General features: G+C 33.2%; 2 protein-coding genes across 3 annotated transcripts in view; one reads left to right on the forward strand and one right to left on the reverse strand.

The window, feature by feature from the left end:
• The window catches only part of LOC118185450 (ninein-like protein), a 212,267-nt gene extending 208,348 nt beyond the window's left edge, over window positions 1-3,919 (reverse strand). The window contains exon 1 of one of the 2 annotated variants that reach the window (XM_035355295.2): window positions 3,642-3,919. The gene's annotated coding sequence lies outside the window, so the exon portion shown is untranslated. The remainder of the gene's footprint in view (window positions 1-3,641) is intronic. The other variant, XM_035355296.2, reaches the window with a different exon arrangement.
• Window positions 3,920-9,441: 5,522 nt separating this feature from the next.
• Window positions 9,442-12,464, forward strand: LOC118185455 (transmembrane protein 209). The gene has a single exon (XM_035355302.2). It carries the CDS (start codon window positions 9,524-9,526, stop codon window positions 11,318-11,320), a length of 1,797 nt encoding a protein of 598 aa, XP_035211193.2. The 5' UTR covers window positions 9,442-9,523; the 3' UTR covers window positions 11,321-12,464.
• Window positions 12,465-15,262: the final 2,798 nt, after the last annotated feature.

Raw genomic sequence — 15,262 nt, forward strand, 5'->3', positions numbered from 1 at the left:
GTAGTGATTTTTTGCGCAAAAATTGTTATGCGAGCCAAAATAATAAGTCAAAGAATTGCACAAACTCGGTATCCATGTACTGGCAAAAATCGCCAGGCGGTACCTTAAAATATACTTTTACCAATTTCATTTTCAGGCTGTTTTGATTATGATGTTGTATGCATGATATTACTGGTTTAGTATTTATTTTTCCTACTAAAATGGTTAGCATTTTAACTTATTAACAATAAGAAAATAAGCAATAATTTTTAGACGTGTAGTATTTATAACATTTCGAATTTTCACACTCACTTTTGATTCCGTGATATCATTCTATCATTAACTATTTAATCATTAAAATGCAGGTAACCTTTAATTTTCCACTGATCTGAAAATTAGCATTAAGTTCTCCACACTATCATTTATTTTTCTGTATTTTTAATTATTAAATTTCCCCCTTGAATCTTAACCATATTTAATGTATTGTCAAGTGAAAAAGCAGCAGCTGTTTTCTTCCAAAAGCACGGAATTTAATATATTGACAAAAAAATGTCAAAATAGCCGCCAAATGAAATTATTTATAAAAAAGCAAAGAATTTGGGTACTTTTCCGTTTTGCCGGAGCAGGCGTTAAAGTCGCCAATAATGATACAACTGATGCCAAATGTAATATCCTCGCTGGTAACCTTTTACGCCTCATTTTTAAAACACTTTGCAGCCATTTCTTATCAGATTGATTGTTTCTTTCAATACTGGCATACAGTTATATAGAATTTTTATAAGACAGTTTAATTTTATGCCCTTTGGCCATTTGAGGTAATTAAGTCAATTAGGATGCAATCACACAGCTCAACTGAAGGCGAAAATATAGAAAAGTCACAGGTTAAATTCATCCATTCTAATGAGAATGCACTATGGAGTAAAGCACTGCGGTTTTACATAATTTCTGAATAAACTATTCGTACATTAAATTCTTGCATTTAAACTTGTATTCCAAATTAAGATTTAACTTGAATTAACATAGAGAGAATTAGATTTACTGAGAGAATTAGATTTTTGTAGCATAGTTTACATGAGATGAGATCACTTGGGGTTCATGTGATATGAAAAGGCGAATCACGATGAACTATGAAAGTATAATAAATTCTTAAATTAATATCTTTTTAAAAATTTATTGTCTTTATTTACTGGATTTTTTTTACAAAATTTTAAACGATATTAAAATGTTTATGCCTTAAATAAAACATTTTCAGAACTAACATTGGTTGATCTTTGGATTATGGTAACTTGGCGATTTTTTGGCGAAAATTTGGCGACCAACTCTGCTACAGCAACCCTCTATTTTTTTTTCGCCGCCATTTTGTCTTCACGAAGTAAAGACATGCTTCTTTTCTTTTTATTTACTGAACACTTTTTCCAACAATCTATTAGCCGAATTACACTTATGCTAGAAATTTTATGTAACAAAACTGCTTAATCATGAAAAATATTAACTGCAAATTTGGAAAAAAGTGCACAATCGCAAACTCCTTGCGCGTTTTTTAGAATAGCACATACACCTAAACCATTTACACGTCGACTTATTTTTACTTAAAAAAAAATCCCAGAATTGCACAAAAATGGCATTGCACACACTCTTAACTTTATCCATCTACACTGCTATTTTCTCATAAATTACAAAAATTTGCACGAAAATGCAAAAAAAAATCAAAAAGCTAAATACAAAATGCTAAAACCTACTGCAGATATTTTTCCAAATTTTCCCCTTTTTCCGATTAAAAAACTGTAATTCGTACATTAATGTCACATGACACATCTCATGATCTCTCATTTCCCTCACACAAATAAATGCGTAATCGGAACTGAGTACTTCTCACATTATTACCAAAGTCCTAGGTAGTAACCTTTATCGCCTCCAAAATGTTGCCAAACTGCCAGTTATCATATTCCAAAAATCAGCACTAACATTTTTTATGTGTATTCTGTATGTTTTTGCCAATAAAGTCTGCTTGGCGAGATTTGCGTCAGCGAAACGGAAAAGTACCAGAATTTGGGATATAATATAAAAAGCTACAGGGGTTAAAAAAAAGTGTCATCATGCTGATAATCGATTTCATAGTTCCAGAATTCCTTTTCTTACTGATATGCACTTCATACATTATTGGACTGAAGAACTAACTTACATAAGATGGTGCAACAGACAGTTAAAAATGAGTGAAAACTTAGTAACTGATTGGACCAACTATTTGAGATTTTTTTTTTTTTTTTTTTTTAATGAAATGATCAAAAGACAAAATTGGTGAATCTTGGAAGACCATCAAGATTGATGAAAGTCTACTTGGCAAGGAAAAGAACAATTAAACAGAATTTTATCAAAACAAAAGGTTTCTGGAGTAATGTGCAAGGAAATGAAAGACTGTTACATTGTGCAAATTCTAGATAGAGGTGGCAAAATGCTAATGGAGGTGATAAAAGAACATGTACATAAATATTATTCATTCCAACTGCTGACTAATCAAAAAAGGAAATTATTACAAAACAACAACAAAGTTTTCAACATTTCACAGTGAATTATAAACTCAACTTTGTGTAGCCATTATACCGCACAAATACTCAGAAAATCGAACAACTTTGGTACAGCTCATTGCAGAAACAAAAGACAAAGAGAAGCAGCTCCCCATGACTTGCATTCATATTTACTAAATTAATGTGGCAGCAGCATATAGGATGAGACAAAGTTTTTGATTCTATTATAAGAAGCAATCACCAAATTAAAGCCTTTACAAATGTAAATTAATGTTATTTCATTAAAGGTAAATAAATATAATTTCATGTTAAATGTCTAGAAATGTTTCATATTGTTAAATACGTGTTCTTTTTTATTTTTCCACATTGTATTTTTTCATTTTTTGAAAGCTGCTTCTTTTTAGTGTTTTCTAATATTCAACATATTAATTTTAAATGACAGCAAAGCATATGCAATGGCCACTTAAATAATGAAGTATCAAATCTGTCTTTTTATCTCTACCTTTCACATTTTTGCTAGATATTTTTTAATTCTCCTATTTATAATGTAAATGTAAAGATTATATAAATTGAAATATTAGAATATATAAAACTTTCAGACATATGTCAGCCCAAGAACTGTTGAAAGGAATACTTTGATGCCAAGCATCCACAAATTTCAACCACAGTATTTTATAAACCCTTCAAAATAGTCTAGTATAAAAAATACAGGGCCACATCAAAGGATGTTCATAAATACGACCCCTTTCTGAAAAGAAGTAGCATAGAATTAAAGATTTAAGTATTATTTAAATACTCAGAAAAATTATGTTAAGGTAACATATATATAAAGGCATTTATTAAAAATTAATATTTTAATTTGTGAAATATCAAATATATTGCACAAGTAAAATTTATAAGCATTTGGGTAAACTACCTAGATTTATTTGAATTTAATATCAGTCTTAATTTCGACTATAAAATCAATAATGCTCAGAATTTTATTTACCATATATTACTTCGATCTTTTATTTAGGCCATGGTTTATACTGATGACCTAATTAATCATTTAAGATAAAATACGTTATAAAATTTAGATATATACTTAAGCATCAAATTTAAAATGTTACTTTTTTAATAAACTAATAAACTACTTGCCTTCTTCTGCATACTATTTTATAACAAACACGAAAGTTCAATATCAGATGGCTGGGACATCAAAATATAACGTAGTCTTCCGCTTGAGGTGCGATGACAGGTAATGCAAAATGACAACATATACACAATTTTACTTTTCAAAAATATTTTAAAAATTACCTTGCAACTATACTATTGAACAACAATACTTGTTTTAACAATACAACTCATAGTACTGATCGTCATTATTTTTAAAGAGCAACGTTACCAGTCACGCAGCTTCTTGTTTTGTTTACGAAGAAAAGTTATTGTTACTTTGCAGCGCTTTTTAGCTGTTCAGTGATGAAAGGTTTTGCAACCTACTTTGTAAAGCAAAATAACAAGATGTTACTTTTGGAATAATTCAGATTTTTTTGCTCTTAAATTATCAGCCATATGCTAGAAATTAGCTTAAAAATCTGAATTCCTTTGGACAACATGAACCCTATTTAAGTATTTAAATTAAGTAGATATATTTGGACTTTATTTCGTTACAAATGTTTATTACATATATATATATTATTATATATTGCAACAATTTTATTCTTTCAAGTAGAAATGTGTTGTCATTTGTGCTGTTTTCATTCTTCAGTGCATACAAAAAGTATAAAACTTTATCCTAACACGTGCTAGTGTCAGCAATGGATCCGAAGGATTACCCGCCGCTTCCTCCGCCCGAGGTTGTGAACGTTAGTAAAGAAAATCTCTCTGGTTTACCCGAGGAGATATGTGCGTATGCAGACAAGGTGTTAGGAAAAGGTTGGAGTCAGCTATTAAACAAGGATTGTTACGATGCGGAGGATTATCAACTCGCGCTTCAGCAAGTTCTGCTTCTGAATGTTGCAGTTCATGTAGATGAGCAGTTAACGGAAGATGATCTCAATACATTATCCAGTGAGGAGGTTAAGCAAAAACGTCTGGATATACACCAAAAAAGGAGTGGAATAGCCAAAAGACTGGCTTTGTTATTTCAGGGTAAGTGCGACGTTTTTAGTGCCCAAAATCCTAGTATTGTAAATTTATCTTGTGATAAGTTGAATGTGAATGTTGTTAAGCATGTCCCTAAGATGCAGGTTATATCTACTGTTACTTCTGTTAACTGTAATGATACTATATCAAGTGTAAAAAATGTTAGTGATAAATCTGGTGCAATTGCACAAACTCGTAGCGGAGAAAAAACAAAAATTTTGCTTAAACTGCCTTCGAAAAAAGGAAAAAGATGTGTGAGCGAAATTCAGGATTCAGAGGGCTTTACACAGCCGCGTAATACGGCTCGGCCTGCTAAATTAGTCAAAGCTCATGCAGAAATTAATGTTAGCAATAAATTTGATAAGCTAGATGAAAATGCTAATGCAGATAATACTGCCACTAATAATGATATGGAAGTTAGTGAAGAGAATGAGGTTATTGAAATGCAACAACCGAAGGTGAAACCGATAATGGTGAAGCCTCCAATTAAATTTTCGGATTTCTCTAAAAAATTGAGGGCTGAAACTAATTTAGACTTTGCAGCTAAAGTTACTGGCGAGTTTTTAAAAGTTTTTCCGAAAACGGAAAATGATCACCGTCAGATAACAAAATATTTGGATGAAAAAAGTGTAGATCATTATTTAATTACCAGAAAGATAGATAGGCCCATCAAAATAGTTATAAGAGGTTTACCTATCGATTGCCCCTCAGATGACATTTTTGAGGAGCTGATTAATTTAAAGTATAAACCTCGAAAAGTTACCCAAATGCACAGAACCAAATCTAAGGCTCCTATGCCTTTGTTTCAGGTTCATTTAGAGAATGTACCAGGGGTGCAATCTATTTATGATGTTAAAAGCTACTATGTTTCTTTGTTGAAATACATCCTTATAAAGTGCGTGGAAATGTTGTGCAGTGTCACAACTGCCAACACTTCCACCACAGTAGTGAAAATTGCAAACTACAACCAAAATGTGTGAAATGTGCGGGTGCACATCGTACTGATAAATGTAATGTTAAAAAATTAGACTCTCCTATTTGTTGTAATTGCCTGCAAGAAGGACAAACCGCCAATTATCGCGGATGTCCGAAATTCCCCCGACGTATAGTCGGAAATAAAACTGTGAATAAGAGTGCAAACTCAGAAAATGTAAATAATGGTGTTAAAATGCCTAATACTTCTAATGCAAATTTGAGTTATTCTGCTGTCGCCTCCGGGCGCAGTTATGCTAGTGTAGCCAAGGGTGACGTTCAAAGATCTGTAAATACTGTTAATAATTTTAATGTTGATATGCATAAACAGACTGTCAGCAGTGGTGGTGCTGCTAGTGCTACTGTTGGTTCGGGTATGTTTATGGACTTTCTCAAAATAATCAAAGAGGTGTGTGATGTTTTTAAAGGCACCACAGTTATGAATGTTTTTCAAAAAATCTCGGCAGCCATGCCTGAATTGCGGGCTGCGGAGCATTCAATCGATAAGTTGTTTATATTATTTAATGTTTTTGACAGTGTTTTTTCCAATGTTGAATAATTATGTATAGTGTAAACAATAGGTACTTAAGTATTATTACTTGGAACGCAAATGGTTTGTTCCGTAAGATTAATGAATTGCGGGATTTTGCAAGTGAGCACAGTCCCGACTTATTTTTCCTACAAGAACACAAGCTTGACCCTAAAATACCATTGTGTATGGCAAATTACTATACCTACAAGTCGCACAGAAGTACTACCGCTCCTCGCCCACGTGGAGGTGGCACTGTACTTCTTGTCAAACGCTGCATTCCCCATTATCACGTGAACATTCCACAGCTCTCAGCCGTAGAGGCTACAGCTATCTGCATCACAACAGACACTAACATTCCATACACTTTTGTCTCCACCTACATTCCTCCCATGAGACCTGTGGCTGTCGTTCAGGCAGACCTTGAAATTCTACTCACACTTGGTACACATGTTATTATTGGTGGAGGCTTGAACGCAAGACACCGCGCATGGAACTGCCACACTTCTAATGCAACAGGCAGACTGATTTATTCCTTGGCCGCGTCAGCACGGTTTAAATTGGCAGTTCCAAGTACCCCAACACGGTATGCTGCTGGGTCCACCGCAATTATTGATTTTTTCCTGTTGCGGAACACCAGTTCTCCACTGGATATTTACGTACTGGACGAACTTTCAAGTGATCACAATCCTGTTAGGATTATTCTGGACCTCAGCAGATATACTACATCAGACACCAGGGCCTTTCGTACAGACTGGCAGGTCTTTGCTAAAGCCCTCTCCAACACCCAGTACACTTGATACACAAGGGGAGTGACATTGATAGTTTGGTCAAGGACCTCACTGAAATATACAAAATGCTTATGCGAAAGCACAAGTTGAAGTTAAACCTGGTATGAAACACAAGCCTCAAGAGCTCAGATTATTGATTAAAGAGAGAAATGCTGCAAGACGAGCGTATCAACGTACCAGACACCATGATGATAAAAGGAACTTCAATCGCCTGTGCGAAGCGGTCAAGTTTCTTACAAATAAACTCTCACAAGATCGCTGGACTAACTACCTCAGATCTCTTTCTGCAGAGGATAACTCCTTATGGAAAGCAGTGAAGAGGTACAAAAAATGCTATAACGCCATTCCGCCCCTTCACGGTCCTCAACGGATCCATTACACTGGAACTGAGAAAGCAGAACTTTTAGCTCAGCATCTGGAATCTCAGTTCTGCATTAACAACATTTCAGACTCAGACACTGAACAGCTTATTGCTGACTTCCACTCCAATTTTACCACACAGCCATGCACAGACAACATTATATCAGCCATGCCATCGGAGGTCTGTCTCTATACCATGCGAATTGCGAAAAGGAAGAGCCCTGGAGTAGACGGGGTCACAAATGAGATGATCAAGTACTTCCCTGTCAAGATGATACTCTACTTCACCAAGTTAGTGAATATCATACTACGATGGCAGTACTTCCCAACTTGTTGGAAAACTGCCAAGATTGTCCCTCTGCTAAAGCCCAACAAGCCTGCGACTGCTCCTGAGAGTTACCGACCAATCAGTTTGCTAAGCTCAATTAGCAAAATCGTGGAAGCAGTTATTCTACATAGACTAAACATCTTCCTGGATGATCAGAAGATCCTCATACCCTATCAGTTTGGGTTCAGGCGTAAGCATTCGACAACGCATCAACTCTACAGAGTTGTTGAATTAATAAGCAGTGGGATGCAACAACATCGTGTCACTGGTGGACTTTTCTTAGATGCCGCCAAAGCCTTCGATAGAGTATGGCTGGATGCCCTCATATACAAATTACACAACCTGGGACTCCCAGGCTACATCACAAACATAATTAAATCCTACCTAACCGGTAGACACTTTGTCGTTCATGTTTCTGGTTCATTATCCACAAACCGGCCTATACGGGTTGGTGTTCCACGGGGATCCCTTCTGGGCCCTACCCTATTCAATATTTACGTGAACGACATCCCCACTACACACAACACAACACTAGCCATGTATGCAGACGACACAGCGATCCTAACTCAAAGTGCATTTGTTAGCTCAGCAATACAACAGCTACAACACCACATCCATTCGCTAGAGACTTGGCTGACCAAATGGAAAGTCAAAGTGAATGTCGACAAGACACATGCCATACTGTTTACTACTAAGAAGAATTTCCCGACTCACCTGCAAATGTATGGTGTGGACATTCCCTGGGTCAAGCAGGTTCCCTTATCTTGGGGTGATCCTCAGTAAATCTCTTACATGGAACCCACACGTTACACATATTCTCAGGAAGTTTCGAGCTAGTAAAGCTTCGCTCTTCCCCTTAATTGCTCGAAACAGTGTTCTATCTATTGATAATAAGTTGCTCATTTACAAAACCATGTTGCGTCCAATTCTTAGTTATGCATGCCCCGTCTGGGCATACTCGTGCAAAAGTTTGAGAAGGCAGTTACAAGCCGCCCAAAACGGGGTATTGCGTATGATATGTAATGCCCCCTGGTACATTCGGAATAGCCAAATTCGTAAAGAGTTAAGAATAGAGGATCTTTGTGATTTTTATTGCCGCCTATCTAGGGCATTTTATGATAAACAGGAACTTCTGGACAATCCTGTGGTTGTTAACTATTGTTATGATACTAGGGACCCCAATTTCAGGAAACGCCCAAGGCGATCCTAAATGTTAGTAATGTGTAATTTTGTATATGTGTTATGCAAATTGTTGCTCAGATTCTTTATTGTATATTGTTCTTTTTTCCTCCTGATTGCTTTTTGTTTTTACTAGTGGCACTAAGGCGTCGCACTTCGTATTTTGTTTCTCTTGTGTGTACATGTATTCTTCTGTGAAATAGTTGTTAAAAAAATAGTTAATTATGTATGAATTAGTAATTAGGTACTTAAGGAAAAAAAAATTTGTATTTAACTATTAGCAATTATGAATTTAAACTCTTGCTCATTTAATTATTTAGCACATTCAGTTATATTTCTCATAATTCGAAACTTTTATCATGTTATTCGATGAGGTGTAGGGCTATGGCGCCCAGGCACCCTGGTGGTTAAGCACCGCAGTTCAACACTTATAAAACTTTATTGATTGCTTTCTAAATTTAAATGCTAGGTGAAAATTTTAGCATTCGATATTATGTTATATTGCCCTCATTTTTTTTTTTTTAAACTTGTTCAATCAGTAGTTGTAAAACGTTCAATGAGTATAATAATGGTATTTCCATTACTGGTTACTTCTTTCTCCTACTAAACTTCTACTTGAAAAGTATACACTACAACTTCTACTTCGTGTGGTAACGGCTTTGTGTACGAGTTCAAATGTGTTATTGTGGTAGCATGATTTTGTAGTCTTTATTTGTTAATTTCTTGTTGCAAAAGTATGGCTTCACTAAAAATTCGAAATTTTCGTATGATGTTATTAGATTTGATTTATGAATCGCCTCAAGTATTTAAGTACTTTAGTTTTATGCTATATTGCCAGCTGTATAAACTCATTAATACATGTTTTTTAACTGAGGTCATCCATTCTTTGTGCTATACTGTCATGTCATATATCATTAGCGACAAGCAAAAAATAGAATGGAAAACTCACTGGCAAAGTCCAGTTTGTCGCGCGATTTTAAGACGGAGATTCTTCATGACCAAGTCAAAATCGGCTTTGACTTCTACGATACGTAATTCGGTCATAGCATTTTTATTGTTTATCGAAGTAAAGAATAATTACATTTCTGAATTGTTTGGAGACTATTCCTTTTTCATGTGGTGTTTTGAATTCGCTTTAGGTATAATTCTAGCTCTCAATGCATTTACAGCTGTTATTCTCTATGCTTGGTCTGTGCTATCAAAGCCGATGCCAATATCACCTGTTCAACAAAGGTTGTTTGGAATAAGCGAAAATGATCCTGGATTTGAAGTAAAAAAATTGGATGATAGTATCGTAGAAACTACACCTCAGAAGCGTTTGCAGTTTACATCATGGAGGGATTCTTTAAATTGTAGCTCCCCTTCCTTTTTATCTGTGACACCTTTGAATTATTCTGCAGGTAGCTGGGCAAGTAGTTTATCACCAAATTCCCCTGGAATGGATACAACCAGTTCTTCCTGGAGTTTCTACAGGCCATCTTCTCCTCTGCATTATGTTTCTACTCCAAAGTCTGCAAATACTGATAAGTTCTCTTTGAGAAAAATAAATCATTCAGAGTACATTGAATCTCCATACGAACGCCCAATAAAGAATAAGAAGCAGTTGGAAGAATTTTTAAAACAGCGAGAAGAGGAAGATAAAAAGATGAAATCAATGACTTTTGAAGACTCAAAAGCCTTCATATCTAATGTATCATCAGTTGATAATAGTCCAATGTCTATTTTGAGTAAATGTCGTTATCAAAGAGCATATCGACTTCCACACATGGAAACTACAGAAGACGATTCATCGGAAATCCGTTGTGGGGATAATTTCCTGCATAAGCTCAAAATTACTGATAAAATGTTGACTACCTGGTGTGAACGTGTACGAAAATGGATATGCCAAACAATTCTTGTAAAATTAGTGAAAGAAATTGATGATATAAATAATACTATGAGTCAAATAGGTTTGCCTGAATTTCAAATTGGTTCTGTTAGTTTATTTGCTTTACACCAGATTGCTGTGACCAAATCTCAACACCTACCAACTCTTTCAGTTGTTCTACCTTATGTGGATATGCATTTAAATCAAGAATATTTAATTCGACGTCTGAAAGATCTTGCACATGGAGGTTGCATGGGAGACTTTAAGTGGAATTCTGGAGGAACTTATGATGATAAGCAATGGTGTGATGACTTACCAACAGACTCTGCAATCATAATACATATCTTTTGTTGTTATTTAGATGCGCATTTACCACCAGAGCCACATTTTCCTGAAGGCAAGCCATTTTCTTCCAAGTACTTTAAGAAAATACCAGAAAAGCCAGTTTTATCAAAAGACTCATGTTATATTTATCAGTCTAGTGTGAACCCACCTCAATTCAAAGTAGTTTTAGGTGAAGACATCTGCAATTTGCAAAAAGGCCGAAACAATTTATTTTGTGCTATAGTAATATTTTTACATCATTTGAAAACTAAAGAATGTGGGATGTTGGGAAGAGTTAATTTGGGTAAATCTGGCCTAAATATTTTATGGGTGATTGATTAACACTATTTTCTTGTTGTACAAGAAATAATAAACTATTTAACTTTTACATTTCAGTACTTAATCAATGAATGTGTTAATCATAACTGTTGAGAAAACAAATGATTAATGTTTGCCAGAAAGGTAGTTTTAATATTCAGTGATTGTTTGTTGAAATATGTGTTAGTGGTTTCATTTTTGTTATTCATTGCATCATTTTTAGTAAACGAAAGGGAAAAAAAAAAATTTTGGTACCCTTCTGTTATCAGGACCAGATTCAGAAATGTATGTATGCATTTATTTATATGTATACATAATACATTTCTGAATCTAGTCCCAATATCAGAAGAGTACCCTTTTTTCATCTGCAAATGTATATGAAAATTGAATATTAGAAATTTATGGATCACTTTTAACATATTTGTTTATTGTATAGTGTACATAAATTTTCATTTAAATGTAAAGTACTATTCAAGTTTTTTTTTTTTTTTTTTTTTTTTTTTTTAATATTTTAACATTTTCAGATAGGACATTATTTCAGTTTAATTTTTTTTATGTGTATTTAATTATTTTTATTGAACCAATATGTAATTAACTTTGGTTAGTATTGTTTATGATGCTACTAGTCGTTTTGGCTAATCTTTGGAATATGGTAACAGGTAGTTTGGCGACATTTTGGTAAGGCAATAAGGGTTACTAGCTAGGAATTTAGCAGTGTACATGGATAATGTCAAGAGTGTGCGCAATGCCATTTTTGTGAAATTCTGGGATTTTTTTTTTTAAGTGAAAATAAGTCAACGTGTATATGGTTACCATCTATGTGCAATTCGTAAAAACGCGGCAAGCAGTTTGCAATTCTGCACTTTCTCCCAATTTCGCACCTAACCTTCGTCACGATTAAGCACTTTTGTTCCATAAAAGTTCTAGCATAAGCGTAATTCGGCTAGCAGATTGTTGGAAAAAAAAGATGCCTTTACTTTGTGAAAACAAAATGTCATCCAAACAAAAACTAGCAGGTTGCTGTAGCAGGGTTGGTCGCCAAAAAATCGCCAAGTTACCATAATCCAAAGATTAACCGTCGTTTTTATTGCAGAACAATAGTGATTTCGTGTGATTTAATGTCATAAACAGATAAGCTAATAAAAAATCTATTCATCCTAATGCAAAATCCTGAATTTTAATTAAATTTTTATTGTTATATAATACCACATTATATTTAATGTTATCTTAAAATTTAAAAAATAAAACTCAGAATTTCATGTGCGGTAAGGAGCTTACTCATCAGTAGGCACGAAACAAATATTTATGATAAAAAATTGGGTACTACTTTGGTAGACGGTTGCACGGATTGTTGGCGCGGTTTTTACAGTCGCCAACCATCTTGAAAAATGCTGTTTTTACGTATTTTACGCATACAGTAAAGTATTCGAAACTTTAAAAAAAAATAAATATCTTTAAAAATAATGGATTAATTTTTTGTTGAAAACGTTGTTTTTTAAGATGGCTGGCAAATGTAAATAAATACATTTAGTATAAAATGCTAAAGTAATGCTAAATTATTACTTTATATAATAGAATAAAAATATTGCACAACATTTAATTAGATTAAAATATTACTTAAATTGAATATCAAATTAAAAAATCATACCAACTTTTAAAAGAATTAAAATATTACTTAAATACTTTAAAATAAGTTTTATAGGATTTGATTATTTAACATTAAAACATATGCAGCAATAAATATCTCAGGAATTTTTTAAAACGTATTAATTTTTTAATAAAAGTTGAAGTGTACAATTATGAAGTAAAAGAAAATTATGTACTCGCATTTTTAACCTGTCGTATATTGATAAGTACCACTGGAAGAAAAAAACCGGTCCGCTAACAATCTTCATCTGTGTGATCCACATCTCTCACACTTCATTGAAGAAGCAATTAGCCAGGTTTTCTCTAAAAATTTTAAATAAATTTCCTCTGACGCTATTAACAATTTATAAATAAATCTTTGATTAGGAAAGCAAGGTTGGCCAAAATAAGGTCTCGAACAGCAATTTTTTCATTCCGATACCAATAATCTTGGTAATTACAATAACAACATTCGGTACTTTTCCGTTTTGACGGCACAAACGATAAAGTCGTCAATAATGGTTTAACTGATGCCAGACGGAATATCTTTGTTGGTAACCTTTTACGCCTCAGTTTCAAAACAAGTTGAAGCCATTTCTTATCAGATTGTTTCTTTCAATACTGGCATACAATAATATAGAATTTTTACACGATATTTAAATTTTATCCCCTAAGACAATTCACGGTAATAAGTCAATTAGAACGCAATTACACCGCTCATCCGAAGGCGAAATCAAGTGTTAAATTCATCAATTCTAATAAGAATGCACTAGCGAAGTAAAGCACTGCGGTTTTACATAATTTCTGAGTAAGCTATTCGTACGAATTGAAATAATTCTTGCATTTAAACTTGTATTCCAAATTAAGATTTAACTTGAAATTAATGTAGATAATTACTGAGCGAATTAGATTTTAGTAGCGTAGTTTACGTGAGATGAGATCACTTGGGGTCACGTGATACGAACCGGCGAATCAGGATATTGAACCATGAAATCATGGTAAATTCTTAAATTAATGTCTTTTTACAAATTTATTGTCTTTATTTATTGGCTTTTTACAAAATTTTAAACCATATTAAAATGTTTATACCTTCAAAATAAAAAAAAATTCTTAGAATTAACATTTTTTATGTGTATACTGTATGTTGTCGCCAACAAAGTCTGCTTGGCGAGATTTGCGCCGGCGAAACGGAAAAGTACCCAACATTCATATTCGAAATGAACACATCCATTCTATTTGAAATCTGAGGAATTTGAAGAGATGAATAATAAAATTTTAAAATGGCACGGTAATGCACAAATATTCAGTAACCAATCAGGGAGCTGATTACATCACACACAGAATTAAAATTATTTAAATAATCATAATAAAATCATATTTTAAAAAAATGCAAAGTTAAATTGTATTTTAATATTTAACACCCATAAATAATGTTTAAAACATTAAATTTATATATATTAAAACCAATTACTTTTAAAATAATGTGACGTCATTCATTACATCATTCCCAACATAAAATATAAACAATAAAATTTTTATCTCAAATAAAAATGCAAAATTAAATTCATTTTTATTATTTTGAAGTCATAAATAATATTTAAAACACAGAATTTATGCATAATAAAACGCATTATTTTTTAAATAAAATGACAACAAAGTATCGGTTACCATAAACAACTTGTCTAGCAATGGGTTTACCACAAGTCGTATATAAAAATTCATTTAAAAAATATAAATTAGTATTAATATACTGAAATTAACCGGTTAAACGTGATATACGAAAAAAATTTGTCTCAAATTCCAGTTAACACAGAAAACAATATATTCCTTACACCAGCAGTGGTTTGCTAAATTTGATGACCATGGTGATGCATCAAACTATTCTGTCATCTTAGATAATCAATAATATTTTTTATTTCAATTTCATTATCTATTTATGTCACACCTGCGTCACACAATAACCTTTCAGAGGACCTGCGATCCTCTGAAAGGTTATTGTTAGAAAAGCATTAACAATATATTGTTAAAATTTTACGCCATAAAAATTGATTTATTCTCATTTTAGATGACAATAATAAAAATAAAAGCATTACTTAATTATTTAAAATGCATATGCACATTTTTGCTGTCTACGAAAACAAATTATTTTAGAGGTTGCAAACCTCATGGTTCGTAGAGCTGTTAATAATTAAGAACACAACGTGAACAGCCGTGTTACAAATTAGCATTCACCCCTCCTTTCATCCTGAACCGAGAACCGGCATCTATCTACGAAAATATTTCTATCTATTCGTTGTTAAAAAATTCAGAAAAAATAATAATAAATAAGAGAAGAGTAAT

This window comes from Stegodyphus dumicola, chromosome 1, assembly GCF_044657685.1.
Source record: "Stegodyphus dumicola isolate Sdum_Otavi_A_Nest chromosome 1, ASM4465768v1".
Lineage (NCBI taxonomy): Eukaryota > Metazoa > Arthropoda > Arachnida > Araneae > Eresidae > Stegodyphus > Stegodyphus dumicola.

Excerpts from the sequence above, each read along its gene's own strand:
- LOC118185455 (XM_035355302.2), top strand. The coding sequence starts at position 9,524 with ATGGCTTCACTAAAAATTCGAAATTTTCGTATGATGTTATTAGATTTG.